The sequence below is a fragment of the Lissotriton vulgaris genome, chromosome 2_2, assembly GCF_964263255.1.
Source record: "Lissotriton vulgaris chromosome 2_2, aLisVul1.2, whole genome shotgun sequence".
Taxonomy (NCBI): Eukaryota; Metazoa; Chordata; class Amphibia; order Caudata; family Salamandridae; genus Lissotriton; species Lissotriton vulgaris.
Window position 1 is genome coordinate 330,863,483 of NC_141688.1, and position 25,779 is coordinate 330,889,261.

Genomic DNA, 25,779 nt, shown 5'->3' on the forward strand with positions numbered 1-25,779 from the left:
ACCGACCCTGTTCAGCCTCTTTGTCAACGGGGTAATCGCCCAACCTGAACAGGATTGATGATATCGATGCTCCTAAATTGAATGGCAGCAGGGTGCCCGCCATTATGTTTGCGGACGACACCCTGCTGCTGTCTAAAACCCCCATGGGAATTCAGCGGATACTTGAAGTTTTTTTAATATTCTGCACGGAGAGGGGCTTAGAGATCAATGCCCTCAAAACAAAATATATGATCCTAAACCCCACCCTTTCGACACGTCCTAATCCCTTGCTTGGTTCATCGCGATTAGAGAGGGTCTCCACATTTGAATATTTAGGAGTAACCTTAAATGAGAACATGACATGGGGGACCCATCAGATTAAGGCAAATATGAAATTGGTGCAGATAGTGGGTTGCATATCAAGGATGATGAACAAATCAACATATCGTCCACTTGGCCCTGTCATCCAAATTTACAAATCTCAGGCACGGGGGGCTGTTACCTATGGGGCTGAATTGTGGGGTCACACGTCTGCCCAAAACATGATGATAACGAAAAATAAATTCATCAGACAGTTGGTTGCTCTTCCATCAAGCACTCCGTTACTCCCTCTGAGACTAGATCTGGGAGTTAGACCAATCGTAGAAGAACTGGGTCTTAAACCTTTAACTTTCTGGTGAAGACTATGGAGCAGCCAAGAACTTACTGTCTATAGGTCTGAACTTGAGGAGTTTTTAACCCTACCAAAAGCCACCCACATTCCATGGCTAAACTATATAAAAAGGTCATGTGAGAGTTTGGGCCTCTCAGAACTGTGGACTGACCCAGCAAACGCATCTACCAGGATCCCACGCAAAGTTCTGTCAAAAGCGTATTACGACCAAAAGCTTACTATTGCTTTGGATAGCAAGCGTGAGGGTTCCTTGACGAACCTATTTACCCAAAGTAAAGACTGCTGTTTCCTTGAACGTGTACTGGATGATATGACCCCAGTGCTTTCTAGGAAGTTATTTCTTCAGTGGAGATATGGCACATTACCTTTTAGGTCTTTCATCAGCTCTTGGTCTTCGCCACCAACTACGGAGCAATGCCCGGCCTGTGCACATTCCCAAGAAAATGACTAACATGTGGTTCTATTCTGCAAAGCCTATCAAAGCATCAGAAAATATTGGCTCGTCCCCCTTCTCAAAAACTTGGGTTTCAGACAGTTTCTCCCTGTGTATAGAATCTTAAAGACTGATTTTTCACCTCCAAATGTTTTTGCATCGGCAAAATATCTCACAGCAATGTGGTTCATTCGCACCCGCATCTTGAAGGCGGAAGCGGCCTCATAACAATTTTACCTCACTAAAGATTCTTAGTTTCTTGTTGATGAATTGTTTTAAATATTGCCAGTCGAACCTTTTAATTAATGATCGATTTGTACAAAGTATAATGATTGTGATTATTTGTATATCTTTGATGATCTAACTGATCGAAATAAAGATTGAATTGAATATTAATTAAATACACGGTGTGCGCTGGTGTATAACGCATTTTAAGCGGTTTACGCGGTTTACATCTTTATCTGAGTGGAAGAAAACATGGTTGTTGAACCGCTTTGAAAAACTTTTGTTAAATACAGGGTGAGCACTGGTGCATAACGCATTACAGCACTAGGCACAATAGTGGTTAAAAAAAATGTTGGGAAGAAGAACCTCATTAGACATTCAATATTACTGGAAATGTTGATGCGGCTATTGACTGGCGACAGATTAACTAAGAAACCAACAAGAGTAGCCGAGATTATTCCGGTGAGTTTGTGAGCAGCTTTCTGAGAGCCAATCTAATATTGGAACCTCTTTATCGCTGGAGCTTGCTAAATGCACTGTAATAGGGCAGTGGGTGCTACATTGTGTGTTCTACCTCAAGACGCATTGTGACTGTTGGCGGCGGCGGCATTTACCGGCGGAGCAGCTGGGGCCAGGACTTCAAGGCCCAGGTAGCAGTGGGGCCAACAGCGGAAACAGCAGCCCCCCCTAACATCGAGGAGATTTAACCACCTGCTCTTTCCCGTGACGCCGGGGCCAAGGGCGAGCCCGTTCGAGACCTGAGAAGGCTGGGCTGGGCCTATTCTGGTGAAGACTATGGAGCTTCGGTGGCGAGATTTCTTTTACAAACGGAGGCAGAAGCCTGGCCACAAACCCTACCTAATCTGCATCTAACATTAGCGCTATACGCACGCTTTCTCACCTGAGGCGGAAGCCGGGTGATAGGTTGAAACATTTTAAAATTATCTGCATTAGTGAAATATTATTTGCGTCGTACAGGTCTGTTTTTAACTTGTTGTGTATTTTATTACACCTACCGCCTGAAAGCGCCTCACTTCTCTAGCTCACAGTCGATTAAAAGGCTGTGGCTGGAGACGCGCGATTAGCCCCACATAGGTTCAGATTTAAAAACTACAAGTCCCAGCGCCATTGCGCTCTTGAAGGGACTACAAAAGGAGAAGGTCATCATTTCGCGCAGCGAACGCGAGCAGCGAGCGCGCCAGAGTCGAGCCTGAGTCTAGCTCGTCTGCGCTCGTCCGCGCAGAGGCCGGGCCTAGGGCCACCTTCAATACCCAGGTGATGCATTATTCAAGAGATTTTCTCCTCTCCCTGAATTCTTCTTGTACCACCTGCTACCATTCTCTTAATGTCGACAAATGGGTGGGTCCAGTTTGCTGCATTACTTGTCGAAAATGCTTAGTACCCTATCATCCTATGGACAATTGTATGTCAGCCAACTTTTTTAAAAGTGGGCTTATAAATGCCCGATCTATGTGCAAAAATGCACTTCACATATTCGATTTGGTCAGTGAAAACGAACTGGACTGTTTGTTTATAACTGAAACCTGGCTACGGGATTGGTCTAATCCTGACCTTGCTCAGGCTGTTCCCCCCGGCTACGCCATCTGTAGACAAGATCGTGCGAAACAGCGCGGTGGCGGTTTAGCAATCATCTATAGAGATGTCCTCAAATGCACCATCAGAGAACTTCCTGACATTATAGAAGCTGAAAGTATGTTTTTTAGTATCCAATTACATGATACTTTCACTTTTTCAGGAGCACTGCTCTACCGCCCCCCGCAAAATCCCCAGCAGTTTCTTACCAGTGTAGGGGAGGTTCTGAGTGATATGACTGTCAGATGCGCCAATTTTACGTTATTGGGCGATCTCAATCTTCACTTAGATAACCCTACTGATAAATATGTTTCCTGTTTTAAAGAAACTCTGCAAATTCTAGGACTGACACTTAAGACCTCTGGAGCTACCCATAAAGCAGGACACTCCCTCGATTGTATTAGTTCCAATCTGGATACACTGGTGGTAAAAAATCCCTTACCTTTGACCTGGACGGACCATTATTTTATTGAATTTGACTTCAAATTTTTAAGAAGTCAAACACTGTCCAAGAAAATAACTAATAAAGGGACCCCCTCACCCAATTGGGGCAAAATAATGAGCCAACCTGATCTCATTAGTTGGGCTCAAGATAGCAAACCCCCGTTGTCAGGTAATACCCTCATAGACTACCAAAACTTTGTAGGTTGGATGACAGAGATTGGCAGCAAACCTAGTCATCTACAAAAAACAAAACTTCCCTCAGTAAATCGCAAAAACTCCGCTCCTTGGTTTTCAGATACCTTAAAAGATCAACTGGCTGCAGTCAAAAAACTCGAACGTAAATGGAGACGAAATTATGGCATTGACTCCAAAACCATCTACAAATCAGCTAGGAAAGCGTACCACATCTCCATTAAAGCTGCGAAAACTAACTATTTCACTTCTCAAATTGAAGCAGCCAACAACAAACAAAAAGAAATTTTAAAAATTGTTAATATCTTTACGAAACCTAAAATATCAACCCATGATATTCCCCCGTCCCAAACCCTATGTGACAATATAGCCAACTATTTCACACAAAAAATTGCCACGCTCATTAAGGATTTTCCTCATCCTTTAATAGTAGAATCTGACATTGAGACAGTGTCTACTTCCCAACTTTCCAGATGGGAAAAATTTAATCATATCACTCTTGAAGATTCTTTACAGGGAATCTCTGCACTTAAATCAGGTTCCCCTTCCGACCCCTGTCCCCCTACTTTTTAAAAATCCATTGCACAGGAGGTTAACCCCTATATTAATGCTATCATCAACTCTTCTTTACAATCAGGAGAGATCCCAGCCCAGGGAATCTCTGCACTTAAATCAGGTTCCCCTTCCGACCCCTGTCCCCCTACTTTTTAAAAATCCATTGCACAGGAGGTTAACCCCTATATTAATGCTATCATCAACTCTTCTTTACAATCAGGAGAGATCCCAGCCCAGTGGAAGGTAGTGACAGTAAAACCATTACAGAAAAAGTCATTACAGGACCCCACCATCTTATCTAATTTACGCCCAATTTCTTTACTCCCTGCCATCTGCAAAATCACGGAAACTTTTGCCAACAAACAACTGATGGCATTCCTTGAAAATAACGACATTCTCCATCCATGTCAAGCAGGTTTCAGGAAAAACCATTCTACTGAATCGGCGCTTTTATCATCTACTGAAACCATACGTGCCGCTCTGGATCAGGGAAAATTGGCTGTTCTGATCCTTTTAGATCTCTCAGCGGCTTTCGACACGGTATCCCATGCTATCCTTTTACATCGCCTTACCAATGCTGGCATAGCAGGAACTGTGTTCGAATGGTTTAAAAACTACCTTGCAAATAGGCGTCAGATTGTCAGGCTGGGCGACCACTCCTCAGAAGAAAAACTGATAAAAACAGGAGTTCCTCAGGGCTCTAGTTTAAGCCCTACCCTGTTTAACCTGTATATGGTCCCCTTACTTAAACTAATAACATCCTTTAACATCAGTACTGTCGCTTATGCTGACGACACTCAACTTGTTCTGACTCTCGATAAAAATCACATTAACGCAGAGCAAGTACTTAAAGACTGCCTGTCAGCAACCTTCAAGTGGATGTCTCTTAACCACTTAAAATGTAATTCTTCCAAGACGGAGATCATCCCTTTCGGCCCGAACAACTTCTTTACACCCCAAGATTGGTGGCCCGAAAAAGCAGAACCCCCCCCCAATACTATCATTGCTGCACGAAATCTTGGAATAAAATTTAACAGTGCCCTTACTTTCAATCAGCAGGCTAAGGAAGTAGCAGGTACATGTTTCGGTATCATCAGAAGCCTGAGAAAGTTCTTTGATTTCCTTCCCCTGAGTGCCAGGCGCACGGTAGCTGTAGCCCTCATAAATTCCAGGTTGGGCTATTGCAACAGCCTCTATGCAGGACTCAATAAATCTGCCCTGCATAAGCTTCAAATGGTCCAACACGCAGCTGCCAGACTGGTCCTCAGACTACCTCGGAAATCCTCAGCCTCCGCAGCTTTGAACACACTACACTGGCTTCCTATACACAAGCGCATACTGTTTAAAGTGCTCATCATCACTCACAGAGCCTTTTACCATCAGGGCCCACTTTATCTGCGTAAATACTTTAGACATTATCAACCTCTCCGAGCACTTAGGTCCTCCAACGCAAATCTGCTGCATGTTCCTAGGTTCAAAATGGTAACAAGAGGAGGCAAATCCATGGCGGTCATTGGAGCGAAAGCCTGGAATAAGGCACCTCCCTGTCTACGTCAAGCCACTACTGAACCCAAGTTCAGAAAGCTGCTAAAGACTTGGATTTACTCATTGGCCAACCCTGAATGTATGAGGCTTTTAGGATATGCTACGTAGCCAGGTGTATCTCTCATCCACCTTATAACACCTCTTCTGTCTTTTCAGGAATCTAAGCGCCAAGATACTCCCTGGAGTGGTAGCGCGCTATATAAGTACTTTTTCACTTCACTTCACTATTCTCTAACACCTACCTTGGAACACTGACTGCCCATCTCCCCACGGTAAAACTTAATAATAGGTTATAAGACTCATAAAGAGGGGTCAGAATCCCCAGCCATGGCAAATAGTGTGTAGAAGAAAGGGCCCAAAGGGGGGGGGACCAGGGGAACTTTGGACTATTTTATCACTAGAGCCTCGAACGTGATAGCAAAAGAGATTGAGGTAACTGAACAACGGCTCTCACTTAGCTTGGGAGCTACCAGGACCTTGATGGAGAATGGACAACTGCGGGACACTCTCTCCCCGGAGGCCCTAAACGTAATTACTAATGACCTTCCCTCACTGGACAGTAATACCCTATTTGTGACTGAGGAGTCCGCCCTAGAATCGAGCACACCGTACCAGGCAGGTTGTGCAACTACCAGATCCAAGTCGGCCTCGTGTAAGCAAAGAATGGAATCTTTGAAAGATCAACAAGGCCAGAAAACCAAGAGGAGGGCAGGTCAGAGACAAAAGGGAAAAACTGCGCGTGGTGGGAGGTCAATGAAGCGTGTGGGGGAGGGGAACAAAGAAGTGGATCAAAGTGGGGAGCCAGAGATGGTGGACTAAAGTGTGGTGCCTGAGACGGTGGAGGTGTCACAACCCCCAATGATACCGGATATACCCGTGGTTCCTGTGGTGACTTTGAATAGTGTCTTCTGGGAGAAAGTGGGGACAATAATTGCTGAAAGCCTAATGCCCCTAATGAATAACATGGCTGCCATTGAAGCAAACCTACTCTCACTCTCTAATGCATTAGATAGAGCCCTTGACGCGCAAATAAACCCTAGTACCCCAACCACTGACCTAATGACCCAAGTGGAGTGAGGACAGTGTTAGACTATCAAAGTGTTCAGGGGGCCGGGAATAGATCATCAGCTAAACCAGGGACAGGTGGGAGTAGGTCGGGAACACAGGCCCTAGTGGGTGGAAATTTACAACAGGTTAAATCAGTGGTCGCAGCCAAGGGACCGGACAAGCAGCCCCAAACCAAGGACACAGTGAGGACAAACCCAAATGCTGTCCCAAAACCCCTTAGCAAGAACAAATCTGCAAGCGTACGAATTGATCTACCCCCTGAATGTAGTTCCCTCGTAGTGGTTCTTGCTGGGGTACCACTACTGACAAATGGGCAAGAAGAAACACACACCACCCTTAAGAATAAAGTCACTGACTGGCTAAACAAAAATAGACCATTGCCACAAGATGTTACTAGCGAAATTGTGATGGTCCGAAGAGTAGCATGGGTAGGCCAAAGAACTAAGGATCGCGTGGGAGACTGTGTCCTAATTAATTTTAGGGATACACGGACAGTGTCCCATGTATGCCAGTGGCCCTATCCCACACCAGCGTCAGTCATTCAGGCCCTTCCCCTCTCGTATTTTTATCAACCTGTTCCACCGCACAGTACTAGTGATAGGGATGCAGGTTGGAATTGAGTAACCTCCACATCAAGAACAGGAACAAGACAGGGTAGACGCAGGGAATCCCTGGTAGCTGAGGACATGTGTCTATATATCAGATTCAGCCCCTTAGACATGGTGGATTGACTAACTCCTAGTGAACTGGATATCAACCCCAGGGGCACACAGGGGGCGAACAGGGAAATGGAGGGGCTGGAAATGGGAGGATGCATGCAGGAAGAAAAATGGATAGGGAATGACACATGCGGTGTGGTAACCGTACTAAGTTCAGCAGATGCACCCAAATTTCAAATAGCTAGAGGGTCTGCAATTGATAGCAGTGGGGGGGCAAGCCGATGACTGGCAATGGCCACAGAACTGGCTCTATAGGCGTGGGGAATGAGGCACAAACTGAGAGAAGAGTCCCTGCCACAAATCTAGAATCTATAAAAATTGTGACATGGAATCTTGCTGGACTATCCAATAAAATCATATGTCCAGAATGGGGATCATTTATGGATAAAAACGACGTGTGCCTTTTCCAAGAGACCTAGGCACGCACGGAGGAACCCAGAGTGGGGTTTGCCTCCTTCCATGCCCGGCATTATGGAGTGGGAGTGGGCGTCCCTCTGTCGGCCTTACAACCTGGGTCGGAACACACCTGGGCTTTAAGGCTAGTATTCTTACCACCTACTCCAGAGATATACAATGCGTGGTCCTTGCTTGGCCAAATCGTTACAAGCTAGCATTGATTAATGTTTACTCACGCCCGGCTAGAGCAGGCAGTGAGTCTAGCACTATTGACGATCTTTCCACCTTTATTTCAACTATTCCGAATGATTGCAATATATTCATAGGGGGCGACTTAAACTGTCATTTCGGGCCCCTAGAGGGTCTAAATGAAGGTGCCCTTACAGCAGAGGAGGACCATTGGTCAATCCCCATGACCTAGGCCCCGTATGTCAGGGCATGGTCCCCTCTAGCTGTCCAAGTCATTGCACTAACCATCACCCATTCCCTACGAGCATGTAATGGTCGTACACCATCGTACATTCCAGCCAAACATACATACAATAAACCTGGTCGAACATCACATCTCGATTACATTATGGTGGAAACCAGGCTACGGCCGAATGTTATCGATTTTTGCTGTAACGCCAAGGGAGGACAGTGACCACAACGCCCTAATTTTAGAAATGGCCTTGCCAAAGATCGACAGGCTTGGGGATCTTTTGAGGGGCGAAGGTATTAATAATCTGACCCTGACAAACAACAGGCGTAGAATTAGATGGTCCCGACTGAAGTAAAAACCGCAACAGATTGCAAAACTATATAACCTGGCAGTTCCGCTGCTGGTAGAAGCTGCTGTTCTGAATGATTTACCATCATCCCCTGACTCTCTCGCACGGATAGAGGCTTTGCTTGGGAGCCTTGTATGCAGCTTGGCTGAAGTACTGAATCCCAGGGTGTCTAGGGAAAGAAATAGTACCCCCTGCTCCTCCTGGTATAACAAGGCATGCAGGAAAGCAAAGCAAGAGTTAGTGGCAGCTGTAAAAGATAATAATAGAGCCCTAATAAAAGCTAAGAGGGCTCACTATAAGAAAATAATTAAGTGCCCTAAGGAAGAATGGGACCAGGAAAAGTGGTTCAGTTTAACCTCTGACCTAAACTGTAAAGACTTTAAAACATTCTGGTCAATAATTAGTGTAGGCTCAGGACAACCAAAACAAGCAGTAGAACCGAACCTCCCGTCTGAAGTATGGGAAGACCATTTCCGGACCCTGTATTCCTATGAGGCTATCCCTGAAGATGCGTCCGCAGATTTACTGACCTATGGTCTGAGCATTCTCTGCCCTGAGGAGTGTATGGTCACGGTGGCCGAAGTATGCACTGCCATTGACAGACTTGCATCTAATAAAGCTCCTGGCCTGGATAAACTGCTGGGCGACCTTTTCAAGCACCAACCTAAAGACTGGGGCCCCTAACTCTGCTTGGTATTCAATGCAATCCTGAGAGGGATGGTGCTCCCTAGTACTTGGCTGGGAGCAGAGATAGTACCTATCTTTACAAAGGGCTCGCCTCTGCTCCCATCCAACTACAGACCCATAAGTCTCATTGATGTCCCGCAGAAGATCTTCGCGAGACTTATTTTAGATCAACTGCAGGATTGGATGGAGGAATTTAAAATACTTAGCCCTTATCAGGCAGGGTTCAGGAAGAACACCTCCACCATAGATCAAATCTTTCGCCTAGTATTATTACATTGGAAGACGGTGCTTATAGAGGGTGGCAGTCTCTATATGGTGTTCGTAGACCTGCGGTCTGCCTTCGATCTTGTACCTAGAGGCAAATTGTGAAAAGTCTTTTTAGATCTGGGCATCCCTGATCATCTTCTCTCAGTCCTGATTAGGCTACATGAGGCAAATTTTGCACAAGTCAGATGCGGGAAGAGTGGTACTCTTACATCCAGATTCACCGTTGGCTGGGGGATGAGACAGGGCTGTGTGCTCGCACCGACCCTGTTTTGCCTCTATGTCAACGGGGTAATCACGCATTGAATGGGGTGCTGAATAATGATGTGCCGAAGTTAGCCGGGAATAGGGTACCAGCGATAATGTTCGCCGACGATACCCTATTGCTTTCTAAATCCCCGATGGGTATCCTGAGAATACTGGATGGATTTGTAGAATTTTGTAACAAACAGGGTATGGAGATTAACTCACTAAAAACAAAATTCATGATCTTCAACCCACCCAGAACCACAAGACCCAATCCCACCCTGGGCAAAATATTACTGGAAAGGGTTAGTACCTTTGTCTACCTTGGGGTCACGATCAATGAGAGCTGGACGTCGGGTCCCCAGGCAACTAAATCCCAGTTAAAGCTTGCACAATTAGCGGGTGGGATCTTGAGGCTATCTAATGCCTCAACGATAAAGCCCCTGGGTCCGCCACTGGAGGTCTACAAATCACAGGCTAGGGGTGCAAGTATGTATGGTGGTGAACTGTGGGGTCACTGTAACAAATCAAAAATTTCCAGGGTTGAGAATAAGTTCTTAAGGAATTTATTAGTTCTTCCGCCCAGTACGTTGCTCCTCCCACTGAGACTTGATTTGGGGATTACCTTAATCGGGGAGGAGCTAGCTCTAAGTCCACTAAGGTACTTGCGCCGCCCCCGGTATAAACCAGAGCTGGTTAATTACAGGCAATAGCTTCAATAAGTACCTATTAGTAGCAGTGCACGTAAAATACCATGGCTTGCCTTCATTACGAAGGAACTTATTAGACTGGGACTCCCAAGCCTATGGACTGACCCTGAGAGGGGATGCAATCAGATTTCGGCTGCCATGCTCTTGAAAGGATATCATGCTGAGAGTTTGGACATGGCCATGCGCAAACCTAAGCACGGCTCCAGAACTTTATCCTTTCTTATGGTAAAAGACACATACCATCTTGAAGGCTTCCTGGATGTTATCTACCCCGTCATAGCAAGAAAACTTTATGTGCAATGGCGGCACAGTGTATTACCTATACGGGCCTTCACATGCAACTGGAGCATGTTTGAACTGAAAAAGTGCCCCTTATGTCAATGTGTCAGTGAAACAGAGCAACATGTCTTCTTTTGCCCTGCATACCTCAAACCAAGGAAATATTGGCTTGTCCCACTTTGTAAAAATCTTTGTTTCCGGCAGTGCATGCAAGCACTTAGAGTTATGCAAAATGACACCTCAGGACCTATTGTTTTTGCAGTTTCACATTTTTTAGCAGCCATGTGGCGCATAAGGAGATCCTCAAGTATTTAGGGCTAAGCGCACCCTATCAGATAAATAATGTATTCTGTCACGGAGGCTTTCCCTAGTTCCCTAGTCCCCTAGAATAGTGCATAATGTGCCCCTATTTTAAAAGAAAATGTAATGTGATTTTATTATGATTGTACCAATTAATTGTGTGCTTTTATAATAACTTTTTACTATATGATGTTCCATGTCTTTTAAACCTGTGCTTTTATGGTATTTTCTGTACCAAAATAAAGATTTTATGATATTCTCAGCAATGGGCAAAAGAAAATATCTTTGCCCTACGGGAGCCGGCTCCTCGCCAGGAGCACAGGATCGCCCCTCCATTATTTCTAATTTAGCTTCTGCAGTGGGTGTCCTGAATGATAAGATCTTGACTGCCAAAAAATAACTTGGCTTAAATGAAGCTACACCCAGCTTACCCTCTTGGTACACGAGTGAGAGTGGTTCTGATCAGGATGTTTCCCTGCCCCCCCCCCCGATGCTTTGAAGAAGATCATGATAGCAGAGGGGCACCGTGATTGAAGTGTTATCCATCTGACTATTCATCCAGCAAAGAAAATAAAGAGGGATACGGGTGTCAATAAAAATTGTGGTGGGTCTATTAGGTCTTAAATGTTTAAGGCCACGCAATTCGGAGACAGTTGGACTCAGACTAATGTTTTTTAGTTTTTTTTTTTAAAAACAAATTTTATTGATAGATCACGTTGAAATCGCAGAGCTCTGTTCCCCAGAGGCAACTGCCAAAGCATTTGAACATACATAGCGCATTGCAGTCCATCATGTCTTTTACATTAAATATAAACAAGAAAAGAATGCAATTAAACAACCTTCCCTTCCGCCCCCCAAATCCCTTCCCACCCCCAAAAAAATTTATTTACCAATTATATTGTAATTAATTCCCAATTAATAATTAAACAATTAATTCGAAATAAATACCAATAAATTAAATTACATATTTAATTCATGATTATTAAATTACTTCCCACCCTAATCCCCAATAAACCCACATCCCGCTACAATTTTTTTTACTAAAAATAAATAATTAATGAATCAATTAAATTTAATTACCAATTATATTTTAATTACCAATTAATTAACAAATAATTTTAATTAAATACCAATTAATTAAATAACATTTTTAATTAATTATAATTAAATTACTTCCCACCCTATTCCCTTATAAACCCACAACCGGCTACAGAAAATAAATTAAAAAAATAATATTTAACAATTAATCAATTATATTTAATTACCGATTATATTTTAATTAATTACCAATTAATGATAAATTAACAATTAATATGAAATAATTACCAATTAATTAAACATATTTGATTAATTATAATTAGATTACTTCCCACCCTATTCCCCTATAATCCCACAACCCACTACAGATAATAAATTACACAAAATTATATATTTATCAATTATTCAATTAAAATTAATTTCCAATTATATTTAAATTAATTACCAATTAATAATTAATTAATTAATTTTAAATAAATAAAAATTAAATAATTAACATATTTATTAATTATAATTAAATTACTTCCCACCCTATTCCCCTATAAACCCACAACCCGCTACAGATTTATATTACACAAAAATTAAACATTCATATTAACTTACCTTAAATTTGATATTTATGTTGTCTATATTATGTCTAGTCGATATTATGTCCATTCTATATTTTTTATTCGATATTATTGCTATTCTAGTTGATATTAAATTTTTCTAGTCGATATTTTTGTAGTCTATATTACATCTAGTCGATATTATGTCTAATCGAAATTAAAAACTCGATATTGTGTCCAGTCGAAATTAAAAACTCGATATTATGTCTACTTACCTTATGTCCATTGAGCACAGATGTTCCGAACTGTCCACAGCCAGTGCTGGGGCAGCTTGTGCAGCCTGTGCGCCATCCAAGGTCTCAGTGTCAGAGGAGAGCACCGTGATCAGGAGCAGATACTATCTGTAGTGGCAATAGGAATGCCGCCATCAACATGGAAATACGTTGGGGACACTGCAAAACAAGGGCTGTCATCGGGTCCAGTAAAGCGTCAACGTCCGGTCGCGCACATGATAGGAGTGTTAGACAGAGATCCAACACGCATTCTTCTGTGCAAGACAGGCATTGGAGGACAGGTAAGATGCAGTCCAACCAGACTGGTCTAAACTACAAGGACCAAGAAGCACTTAGTTCCCTTAGGCGAGGTGTGCCTAGAAGTTGTACCATGCGATCTCAGTATTTTCTCTCCAGGAGTACTGTTTCCATCTGCTTGGTGACTGGGAAGTCCATTACGTAGCAGAAACACGTCAATCAGGATACCTGCTATTAGAAACAGGATCAGCAGCAGTCCTTTAAAAAAGCTTCCCAATACGGAGTGTATGAATTTTGGACTGTCTGAAAGGTGCTTAACCTTCTTAAATAGATGGACAATACCTGTCGTATCAAACATGTTAAAGATACGATTTACAATTTCTGCGAAATGGAAAGGGCAGTTTGTGCGTATAAGTGCCTGTATCTCTGGTGAATACCTTGCTACTTGGAGATCAAAAGTCTCTCAACGAAAGGTTAAGGGCACGGATTTTCTTTGATAATTTTAGGTAATTCTTGCTCCTGGTGTGAAAGAGTGCATTTCCTCAGGCGTTGGCGTATACCCACTGCTGCTGCCTTCCCTTTTAGGTTTGTTAACATAATTGTACATACCTGGGAAAAACTGCCTATCAATTACATCCCTAAGTTCAGGGTAGGTTCTGCCCCATACTAATTCTCTCTTTTTCTTAATACCTCTGGTATCACTGCTATTGAAGGGGGGTCATGAGTCCTGGTATAGATGGCAGGGAAAACTGTAGCCCAAGTGGTACAATCCTCTATCTGGGGAGCTATCCCCATTGGCAAACAGATCATTAGTTTCTGTGCTTGTCTTGTGGGCTTGTGTGAAGAAACACGGCCTCTAGCTGTGCTATTTTCTGTGCTATTCAGAGTGGCATTTGCTCTCATTTAGAGGGCATTCTTCCCATAACCGTTTGGGGGGTGATTTTAGTTGCAGTCCCTCATTGCTGACCTGCTGGAGTAACCCTTGTAGGTTGAAGTGCGAGTGTTCTCATAATGAACTGTGTCAAATTTCTGTAAAGTTTTATTATTTCTTTGTGACTTGAACGTACGTCTGCTACAGGCAATATGTCAATTTCTGTTTGCGGCGTGTAAGCAGGTAGAACCAGCCAAGTTGCTTTGTCTCTACTGAGCTAACCGAATCTCATTTGTTCTGTGGTGTATGGCAGGGCACCTTTAAACCAGCTTATGTGTTCCTGGTACGTTAACGGTACGTCTATGTCCTCATATGGGTTGTATCCTTCTGGTATTTCAGCTGCTATATAAGAATGAAATGTATGTGCATCTACAGGTGGGAATAGAATAGGGCACCTCTGTCCTGTATGCCTTGTGTGCCTCAATCACAAAAGAGTATCATCCCTGATACTCTTTTGGGCTGCGAGCATGACTCTCCCAAATTGAGTGGGCAAGCCGTTCCGGCACTATTATTCGCAGACGACACAATTTTAATCTCTCAGACACCTAGGGGGCTTCAAAACCTTTTAAATACATTCAGTTTGTATTGTCATGATAAAGAATTAGAAATTAACTCCTCAAAAACTAAAATCATGACAATCAACCCCCATAAAGGTTTTAATAAGGTTTTTAAAATAAACAACGAACCCATTGAGGAAGTCCCTAATTTTAAATACCTGGGCATTATTTTAGACAGCGACGTCACATGGAAAACGCAACTGGAGAATTCAAAACTAAGGCTAACCCAAAATCAGGCACCAATCCTAAGGAAACACAAGAATAGCCATTACAAAGCGGTCTCGCCAGCTATTGAATTATTCAAATATAAAGTGCAATCTTCCTCACTTTATGGTGCGGACCTTTGGGCTTATGCTTCAAAGGATACCTTCCGAGTGAGAGAAAATTCCTTTATTAGGCAACTTTTAGGGATACCTGGGTCAACTCCAATGACACCCATATTATGGGACCTTAATTTTAGGCGTACTGATGATTATGCTTCTCTTCGCCCGCTACTATACTGGGTCCGTCTATGGTCCACGGAGGAGCTGGCTGTTTATAGAGAAGCTTTGCAAGAGATATTGGCAATAAAGAACATCACGTCTTTGCCATGGCTAGAGTACGTCAAAAAATGGTTCGAAAAATTAGGGTTAAGCGATTTCTGGTTTGACCCCGATTCCCTTACAAGTAGTTCAAAACACATCTTGAAGCAAAGGTACTGGGACTATATTAGAGACTCAGTGCTTGCAAATCCCAGAACAGGGACTCTAACTTCAAAAATTTTTGAAATTAAAATGAACATGCAACTAGAGCCCTTTATGGACGAAATCCACCCTCCATTGGCTAAAAGCCTATATCTAAAATTCCGCTATGGCATTTTGCCATTAAAAGATAGAACAACTGGATGGAATTGTAATAAGGGGTTGACTGGGGTTGCGGGCTCTAACATATGCGAGTCATGTGAAATGGGGGTGAAAGAAGATGAGTCCCATGTTTTATTTATATGCCCAGCATACCTTAAAGCAAGGAAAAAATGGCTCAAGCCGATTTGTAATAGGCTAGGCCTTAGACAAACCAAGGTTGGTCTAAGAATATTTAAAGGTGATACTGCACAACCGATTGTGTTTAGCCTAAGTCGTTTTTTCCTATGTGTTGCCTTGATTAGGAAAAAGAAAAATCAGAGAACTTAAATATAAAGGGGCTATTTTACCATGTTATTGACTGTCTGTTAGTATAATGCTGCCTGTCTTAATTCTTAATTGTTATGGTGTATATCACTTTTTAAACATAACAGATATTTAACTTATTATTTTACCCTTGTGTATAATCAGTTAGTGTTCCTTATAGAAAGGGGACCGACCAGGAACTAGTCAATCCAGGCGTGGATGAGTTTTGCGTATTTTGCACAAATAAGATGTGATGATAAATTTTGACCCACTGCTGCTAATTACTATGTATTATAATGATGTACCGTGATTTTTATGTATTGTATCTTACAAGGTTTTTTAAACCGAATAAAGATTGAAATGAAATGAAATGTATGTGCATCTACAGGTGGGAATAGAATAGGGCACCTCTGTCCTGTATGCCTTGTGTGCCTCAATCACAAAGGTAACAGTCCCACCTAATGATGAGACTCCAAAATCTGCTAGTTTTAAAGTAAGCATATTTCTTACATTTTCTGAACTGTTTATTGCACCTTCCTGCTCTCTGTCCTCCGCTGCATTCATATGTAATGCTGCGGCAGCAAGACTTTTCGAAAGGTTTCTCAAGGAAGTATAGATAAAGGTTTATGTACAATGTGGGGAATTATAATCCTTTAAGCTTGAATATGCCCACACCCAATATATAGGATCTACCTACTCTACTGCGGCTTATTTTTCCCTTCTCACTCCAGACGTCTCTGGATAAATGTGAGTAGGGGTCTCTACTAAAGAAACGCTGAACTACTCAAATTTGACCTTTAAATAAGAACCAAACCACTGTTGGCAGCGCCATTTTGTGTAGTTCCTATACATTTATTTACGATCTGCGATTTTTAGACAACATAAACTAAGGGATTGGTGTTCAGACTGATTCCAGACACCCCCAAAGAATATGTTAGTCTGTAGGCCAGCTAGCTCATAGTGCCACTATGGGCCCCTTTTACAACGGCGCAAATAGTTTCTGGCAATTATCCAACATTACAACCCTGACCCATCGGGGATCGTGGAAACAGTACAGTAGTATTTCTCTCAATTACTCGTGCTCACTTTGTCTCGTGTACCTAGCATGGGTGTAGGTATTTTAGCCAAGAATCCCCCTAGGACAGAGCCAACGCCATTACCTGATGTGGGAGAGCGAAGGACTTCGTCTTGGTCTCGAGTTGGACACCCTGCAAGGGATGTCAGAACACTGCGTGACGGAGTGTCTACTTGCAAGGACTTTAGCATCTTGTGTCAGCATGTCAGCATGGAAGTTACTGATATCTTTATTATACAGTTAATAAAAACAGTAATGTACAAACATAGCAATGCATGTAAAAATACAATTTAAAATGTATAAAATCATGATCAGATTCTTAATGCTAAATGTTTATGCAGTGCGGTTAAAATAATATTAATGAACGTCCCAGCTCTTGCTAGGGCCTGGGCTGAATTGTTGCTAAAACACAAAGTCGATGCTTCCCTACAGTGTCTCAGTGATTGTTCCCGAAAGACAGTGATCAGTAGGCGGCGTCGATCCGTAGCAAAGAATGGGCAGCAGCAAAGCAGGTGGAGCCAGGACTCATTTATGTAATTGCAAAACCTCCAAATGGGCTGGCCATTCCACCGAGCCCACTGTGGGTTAAAGTCAAAGATTGGTAGGGCTAGCAGCCTCATGTGTAATATTTTTTTGCAAGTCTGTGGGTTGAGGGAGTAGTTAAAGTATAGTTGAGGTTTCCCCTTGATATATGATTCAATTCAATTTCAATTCAAATATTCTTTATTTCGATCATATGAGATCATAAAAGAAGTACAAATAAATGCCACCATTAAAATCATTAAAAAATAAGCTCAGTATTTACACAATTCTAGATTACAGTTTAAATAGAATGGATGATTTTTTAGTTAGGAAACTAAGAGTTCATACAGCATTAGATTCCCTTATGATCCTTGCCCTTAATCTCCACATTGCCGACAGAAATTTTGCCATTACGAAGACAGTAGGAGCTGTTAAGTCTGTTTTGAGCACTCTATAGGCTGGGGCGTAAGTTCGGAAACCCAGATTTCTTAAATAGGGGACCAGCCAATAGCTAATTCTACTATTAGCTCTACAAAACAGGACTACGTGGAGATCGCTTTCCAATTTGTAGTTACATGCTGGGCAGTTACCCAAATCCAAATTGCCGTTCCAAGATTTGGTGAGGGACCTCAGGGGAAGAGAACCGTACCTCCATTGCATAAAAATCTTCCTTGCAAACACTGGCGTCATACTGTCTAGGACGTACTCAGGACTAGGAGTCTTTTGCCTTGATGAATATGTCGGTTAGGGATCCTTCCCTGATAGAGCTCAGAGATTTCTGGAGCATAAAACTATAATATAGTTTGGAATGTTCTTTCCTTTGGAGCCTTGGGGACGTTACTTCCGGATTGGACCATAGCTCTGGAATTCCGAGGGTCGTGCACATATCCCTGATGTACTTTAACCATGGGATTTTGGCCACATGGATTGATCTGAGAAGCTCCTGCAATTCACTTCCATAATGTACCAAATCCTGGCTGCTCCACAAGCGCCTCCAATAAGTCAAAGGTTTAAGGCCCAATTCCTCAGTAATTGGTGGTAATGCCAAGTCCATTCTTAAAGGGAGAAGAGGAGTGCTCGGCGGAAGAGCCGCCAGTTGTCTGATAAAATTGTTTTCTGCGACCTGTATGGTCTGTAGCGATGTGTGTCCCCATAGCTCAGCCCCGTAAGTAATGCCCCCTCGGGCTTGGGCTTTGTAGATGTGTATGGCTGGAGCCAGTGGGCGAAGGGGAGACTTTTTGGCGATTCTTGTAATGGCACCAGCCCTCTGAATTAGTTTTGTGGTTGCTTTTGTTTTGTGTGGCAACCAAGTTAAGTTCTGGTTGAGGGTTATGCCGAGATACTCAATTGCATAGACTCTTTCTAGGAATGTGGAACCCAGGCGGGGATTTGGGCAGCTTTTCGGTTTGTGATTAAGAATCATGAATTTGGTCTTGGAGGGGTTTATTTCTAATCCCCTTTCATTGCAGAACTCCAAGAACCCATTAAGGACTCTCTGTAGCCCCATTGGTGTTTTTGACATCAGCAGGGTGTCATCCGCGAACATAATCGCTGGCACCCTGCTGCTGTTCAGTTGTGGCCCGTCAATGTTAGGAATCCTGCTCAAGTGCTCTTTCACCCCATTCGTGAATAGGTAGAACAGGGTCGGCGCCAACACGCAGCCCTGCCTTACCCCTCTTTGTACAGGGAACCTATCTGTCAGCCTACCGCCCTTTCCATATCTTACTCGGGCGTAGTTATCTGTGTGCAGCCTGATTAGATTCTGGAGGATATCTCCAGGGACACCCAATTCATCCAGCACCGCCCACAACTTGGCCCGAGGGACCAAATCGAAGGCGGCGCGGAGGTCCACGAAGACTGCATACAGTGACCCGCCTTCTAGATGTACCGTCTTCCAGTACAGGATGTTCAATCTGAGTATTTGGTCAACTGTTGTGACTCCTTTTCTGAATCCCGCCTGGAGAGGGCTTAAAATGTCGGTCTCCTACATCCAGCTTTGCAGCCTATCAAGAATTAGTCTGCCAAACAGCTTCTGGGATACATCAATGAGGCTGATTGGGCGATAGTTGGCGGGGAGCAGGTGCGACCCCTTTTTAAATATCGGGACCACCTCCGCTCCCAGCCAAGTATCCGGTATTTTCATTCCCCCCAGCACTGCATTGAATAAGACCATGAAGTAAGGTGCCCAAATCCCAGGTTCCTGCCTGGAAAGGTCGCCCGGCACCGCGTCCAAGCCCGGCGCCTTCCCAGAGGAAAGCCCCGCTATCGCCACCCTGATGTCTTTTATGGTGAAGGGGTCAGAGGTGTATGTATCAAAAGTGGTAGGCGGTGTTGGTTCTAGCTCCTCATTTTCAGGGGAATATAGCTGCTGGAAGTGTTCTTGCCAGATATTTGCTGCAATGTTGGGTTCAATTGCCGTGGGGAGGTCCCCGCTCCCATGGTTAATTATTCTCCAGAATCTACGGGAGTCTCTTTTGGCTAGGGACTCTGAAAGATTCTCCCAATGCTGTACGTCCCACTCTATTTTAGCGTTAGCTATAAGTGTCTTGTAAGCCCTCCTTTTGGAGCGAATCTCTTCCCTGGGTCCTCCTTCTTTTATGATGGTTAGGAGATCTCGTTTTGCCAATCGACAAGTATTATTGAACCAGGTGTCTTTGGTCGGTCTCTGGGTTCTTGATCGACTGGTGTTAAAGAGATCAACTTCAAGCTTCCTAATTAAGTGTTCATGTACCTGTGCTAAGTCCTCACTGGTATCTTTTAGGGAGTCTAGATTCCATAAGTCAAAGGCCTCCTCAAGGATAGGGATAATTCCAGCATAGAGGGAGGCTAGCTTCTCTTCACTTGAGGCAAGCTTTTCCCATCTTATCCTCCTCCTGTTGTTGTCCAGGAGGTGTCCCTCTCTCAATTCCTGCTCACTAGATAAAATCGCCTCCGAGGAAGGGATGGCATACTCTAATTCCAAGGTGTTATGGTCGCTGTCCTGCCTAGGTGTTATTTTAAAATCCACTACCCTTTTCCATGCCTGCATTTGTACCAGGAAGTTATCTAATCTAGATTCCCTCCCTGCTTTGTTAAATGTACATTTGCTCGGGATGTCAGACCTAGTGCGGCCGTTACAAGCTCTCAGACCGTAGGTGAGATTTAGTGTATTTATTTGAACGGCCAGCGGTGTCCATGCTCTGGGAGGGGGTGCTTCTGTCAGAGGAACCTGCCAACTTGAATCCTCCTCAAGGGAGGGTCCATCAAGTAATCCAGGTAGTGGTTCGAAATGTGAATTGAAGTCCCCTCCTATTAGGTATGACATATCCCCTGGAATGGTTTCTAGGAGTCGAGACAGTGCCTCTATGGTTTTAGAGGTAGTCGCTATTTGGACTGGCCTGGAGTAGATATTTATAACTAATAGTTTAAAGGGACCCGGCCATTCGAGTAGGACGGCCAATATATCTTCCGAGTCTACTATATATCGTGAGGCTAGACAGCCTAGGTCAGAAGCCACCCAGGTTGCCAAGCCACCAGATGGCCGGCCTCTCCCTCCCCAGGTAGCTGGAATTGAGAATATCTGAAAACCCCTAAAGGAAGTCTCGTCCCTTGACCAAGTCTCTTGAAGGAGACAAACACTTTTTGGATGTATTAGCTCGGCCCATGAGTCGGAGTCTATTTTATTGGCCAAACCTGCCACATTCCAAGAAAGCAATTTTAAAGTTTGTGGGACAATCTTCGTGCCAGGTTGGTTAACCGTTTGGCTTGTATGGTCTAATCGTAGTGCACTATCTATATGCCCTTCATCCCTGGGTAGACCCTCCAGGATGATTTCCCTTTCTTTTATCTCTTGGGGTGGGTCTAGATTCCCTGTAGTGGATATCTCCTCCCTAAAATTAAGAGTGTCATGTTTACCTTCATCAAACCCTAGTAGTTGCCCGTGTACCCCTTCGTCGGAGGCCAGATGTCAGTCCACCATTTCGAGGCAGTCGTATCGGTTAGACAGCGGTAGAAATGGTGGCTGATAGAATCTTGGGGGCCATGGCACCTCTCTCTCAAATCCGCCCATTCCCATTTCTCTTCTCTTTACAGTCTCCCATCCCTGAAAATTGTTGTATATAGTAGGGTAATCAGGGGGTATTCGCATTTGGTTAAAGGGGAGTCTCCTCCTTCCCTGGTTACCCTCCCAATTTCCCGGTGGGTTCTGGTGGTGTCCTCGTCTCTGGTCATTGGTTGTTCGGTCGTTTGCTGGATAGAAAAACGAAAGAGGGACTGGGTGAATAGTACTCCCCTCGTCCTCCAGAAAGGAACTACGAATAAATGAGACTGTTCCTGGTACTTTGAAACTCACCAGTATACAGTCACCACTGATTGTTTTGGGTCTCTTGCCTACCCACGAGACTCTTCTAACCATGCGAATATCGCTGGTCATACCTCTAGGAAGAGGTCTGTGAGTTGAGAGCCAGTTAATTACTTTGTTTTTTAATGACTCCCCTGTCTCGTTTATATCTGATTTTAATTCGGGAACCCCAGCTAGAATGACAGTATATGGAGCTACCTCAGGCGGGAGATTTACAGTAACTGTTCTTGGTGGTTTTGTCACTAGGTTATTAAAATCTTGATCATTTTGGTTAGTGGTCGAAGGGGGTTTGGGAGGGCTTTTATGTTGAGAATTGGGCTGCGTGTTATCATTAACTGCAGATGATTTTTGTTGTGCAGTGGAAGGTTGCTTTTTAAGGGTACCTACAGAAGTCGCTGGCGTTGGTAGTTTGGCTTTTAAGTTTGGTGGTTGGTTACTACTTAGTTTGACATTTTTTGGACCCAGGGAAGTTGTTGCAGCCTCATTATTTTTTACAAGTTTTGGAGGGTCAGAGTTACTTTTATGTTTTGGATCAATGTTAGAGGGCCCCAGGTTTCCAACAGTCCATAAACTGTAATGCAGTTTTCTCGATTTTAATTAGTCTCGCCTCCATTTTCATCAGACGGGCTTCTAGGGGGCTTAAGATTGACTAAAGGAGATGGCCTATATCTGCTAATGTTATGTCTTCTTCCACTGACTCAGAATTGTGTTCGGTCGTGGGAGGTGGGGGATCGGTGAGAGTGTTACTAGATGGTTCCTGGGAAGGGTCAATCGATAACACAGGTGAAGTTCTGTCCTGGATAGTATGGTCTATACTAGGTGTATTGTGTGCTACCCCTTCATTTTGCCTCGTTTTTTTTGCCTTCCTTTCCTTATTGCTCTGTTTCCCTATTTTCCTCTTTTGTATGGCACCCTCCCTTAGGCCCCGATCTACATTTAATGGCCCTACTAAGTTTGGGGTGTCGGTTGTTGAGGGAGGTTCTTCCCTCGGGAGGATAGGGCTTTCTGAAGTTAGATCAGTATCCTCTCCCGTGTTTGTAATATTTGGTGGTTGGGTAATTTGTGTTAATGGCAGTAAAAGAAGGCTCATGTCCTCAAGGTCGCTTAGAGTTCCCTCGGAGAGATCTATACTAATGGTTTGCTGGGCCCCACCACAAGCACCAAGCTGTGAACTATCTATAATCCTCCTATCCTCAGGAGTTTTTGCCATCGCTATGACGCCCATCGATGACCTCCTGACCCACTCTATTTCTTGTGAAATACGTCTTTCTAGAAGAGTGATATCGTCTATCAAGAGGGATCCTGCCTTCAAAAAATAATTGTCAATTTTACCTTGAGTGGGGACAGTTGTCATGGGGCCATTAACTGCCAAATTGGCTTTGCTCCTCGTCTCCATTTTACTCATAATGGGTAATATGGCTAACAAACGCCGAGGAGAGCACCAGTAGTCTAGTAATAACAAAGGAGGGAGATGGGGAGATTCCAGAAGTAAGTCGGGTTTGGATTAGTTGGATTAGTGAGAGAGGTTGGTTCGATCTTTAATGTGGAGATAGCGAGGTGCAGCTGTTTATGCCAAAGGGAGTGTTTGTCCTTAAACGCAGCTTGTAGTTGCTGTTTCCTCCTCTGGTTTGCCCAGAAAACATGTGGAGCTTATGTACTCGAATGGTACCCTCAGGGGTTTTACCTAGATGTGTCATAGTACTCTGGGCATGTCGGCCAAGGAAGGCGATAGTGGGGACCCTTATACAGAGTTATTATGCAGAAGATGGTAATCCTTCTGTGATACTAAGAATCCTCATGCATAATACATGAGGCTTGTTTTCAGAGAAAACCACATGGCATATATATGCAGCACCTAACTAGGTAAAAGGTCAGCGCCAGACCCGTTACGTAGAACAATGGTCGAACAGATGTAGGTAAAATGTTGTGCAACTACCTAGGCCTACATTGGGGGACATTGGGGTACATAACAATATATTCCACTTCATCACTCTGCTGTTCTTTAGGCCCTACGGAATCTTCTAGCTCAGATACATATGTTCCACATATGTTCCTCTTGCTGGCGCTGCGTCCCGGAAGCTTGCATTGTTTTTCCTAGTCTCTCATCTGAGACCAGTCCCGCCCCTTTTGTTTGACACTGAACTTGGGGCCACTCACTCACAGACTCTTCTCTTCAGAGCCCAGGGTCGCCTGATGCTGCTCACACTGCTGCATCTTTAGACCACATGTGATGTCATTTCGATGTGTGCGATGGAAGCTCTTTGGGGTGGTGCATCGAATGTGGGTGCAAAATATTGGAAAATTCTGAGCCCTCCAATAAACATGTTGCGTTTGTAAAGGAATGGGAGATACGTGGTATATGAACCAGACGTAGAGGGATACATATAAACATGCATACATGGCACATGATCCATGCATCCATAGATACATGGTACATGATCCAGAAGCAGTAGGATGCAAAGAAACACACACACATACCATACATACATACATGCATGCACAGTACATGATCCACACATACATAGATACGTACATGCATACATACATACACAGTACATGAATCATGCATCCGTAGATACATGGTACATGATCCAGAAGCAGTAGGATGCAAAGAAACACACACACATACCATACGTACATACATACATGCATACACAGTACATGATCCACACATACATAGATACCTACATGCATACATACATACACAGTACATGAATCATGCATACATACATGATCCACACATACTACATATGCACAAGCACACATACATGGTACAGGATCCACGCATACACGCATACATACATGATCCATGCATACAGACAGCTCCCATGTGCTGCGCCTGGACTCTGAGTGTTGTGCTACAGATGGTTCATGTTTGAAGCCTGGGGAGGCCCCTTGGCAGGGCCCCCACTGCTGAGAACAGGTCTAATCTCATGTCTTACCCTCCTGCAGGGACCCCCCCCTCCGACCCAGCGCCCCAAGGACCTTCCCGCCTCCAGCCCTGGCAAGGGACCGCCCGCAGAGCAGCAGCGCCCCCCACAGGTGGGTGTGTGAACTCCCCTGCTCTTGGATCATTTCTGGCTCTGTCTGTCTCAGGGGCAGCATCTCTGCTGGGGGTACATGGCGTGTGTCTCTTGCAGGTCTGTGTCTGTCCGTCTGCCGAGGTTGTGTGTCTGCTTCCTTGGTGCGTATGCACGGGCTGTGCCTGTCTCAAGTGCACTCACATCCTCTTTGTGGCTGGTTCAGCTACACAGATTGGGGCTGCACTTGTAATCTAGTCATAACCTCTGTGTCTGTACCTCTGATGATGTCACACCCTCTGTGTCTGTACCTCTGATGATGTCACACCCTCTGTGTCTGTACCTCTGATGATGCCACACCCTCTGTGTCTGTACCTCTGATGATGTCACACCCTCTGTGTCTGTACCTCTGATGATGTCACACCCTCTGTGTCTGTACCTCTGATGATGCCACACCCTCTGTGTCTGTACCTCTGATGATGTCACACCCTCTGTGTCTGTACCTCTGATGATGTCACACCCTCTGTGTCTGTACCTCTGATGATGTCACACCCTCTGTGTCTGTACCTCTGATGATGTCACACCCTCTGTGTCTGTCCCTCTGATGATGTCACACCCTCTGTGTCTGTACCTCTGATGATGTCACACCCTCTGTGTCTGTACCTCTGATGTCACACCCTCTGTGTCTGTACCTCTGATGATGTCACACCCTCTGTGTCTGTACCTCTGATGTCACACCCTCTGTGTCTGTACCTCTGATGTCACACCCTCTGTGTCTGTACCTCTGATGATGTCACACCCTCTGTGTCTGTACCTCTGATGATGTCACACCCTCTGTGTCTGTACCTCTGATGATGTCACACCCTCTGTGTCTGTACCTCTGATGATGTCACACCCTCTGTGTCTGTACCTCTGATGTCACACCCTCTGTGTCTGTACCTCTGATGATGTCACACCCTCTGTGTCTGTACCTCTGATGATGTCACACCCTCTGTG

At 44.2% G+C, this 25,779-nt stretch overlaps 1 protein-coding gene across 1 annotated transcript in view; it reads left to right on the forward strand.

The window, feature by feature from the left end:
- Positions 1-25,779, forward strand: part of AGBL2 (AGBL carboxypeptidase 2) — a 986,768-nt gene that overhangs the window by 619,744 nt on the left and 341,245 nt on the right. The window contains exon 15 of the mRNA XM_086959752.1: positions 24,716-24,805. Within this exon, the coding sequence (XP_086815878.1) occupies positions 24,716-24,805 (90 nt within the window). The remainder of the gene's footprint in view (positions 1-24,715; positions 24,806-25,779) is intronic.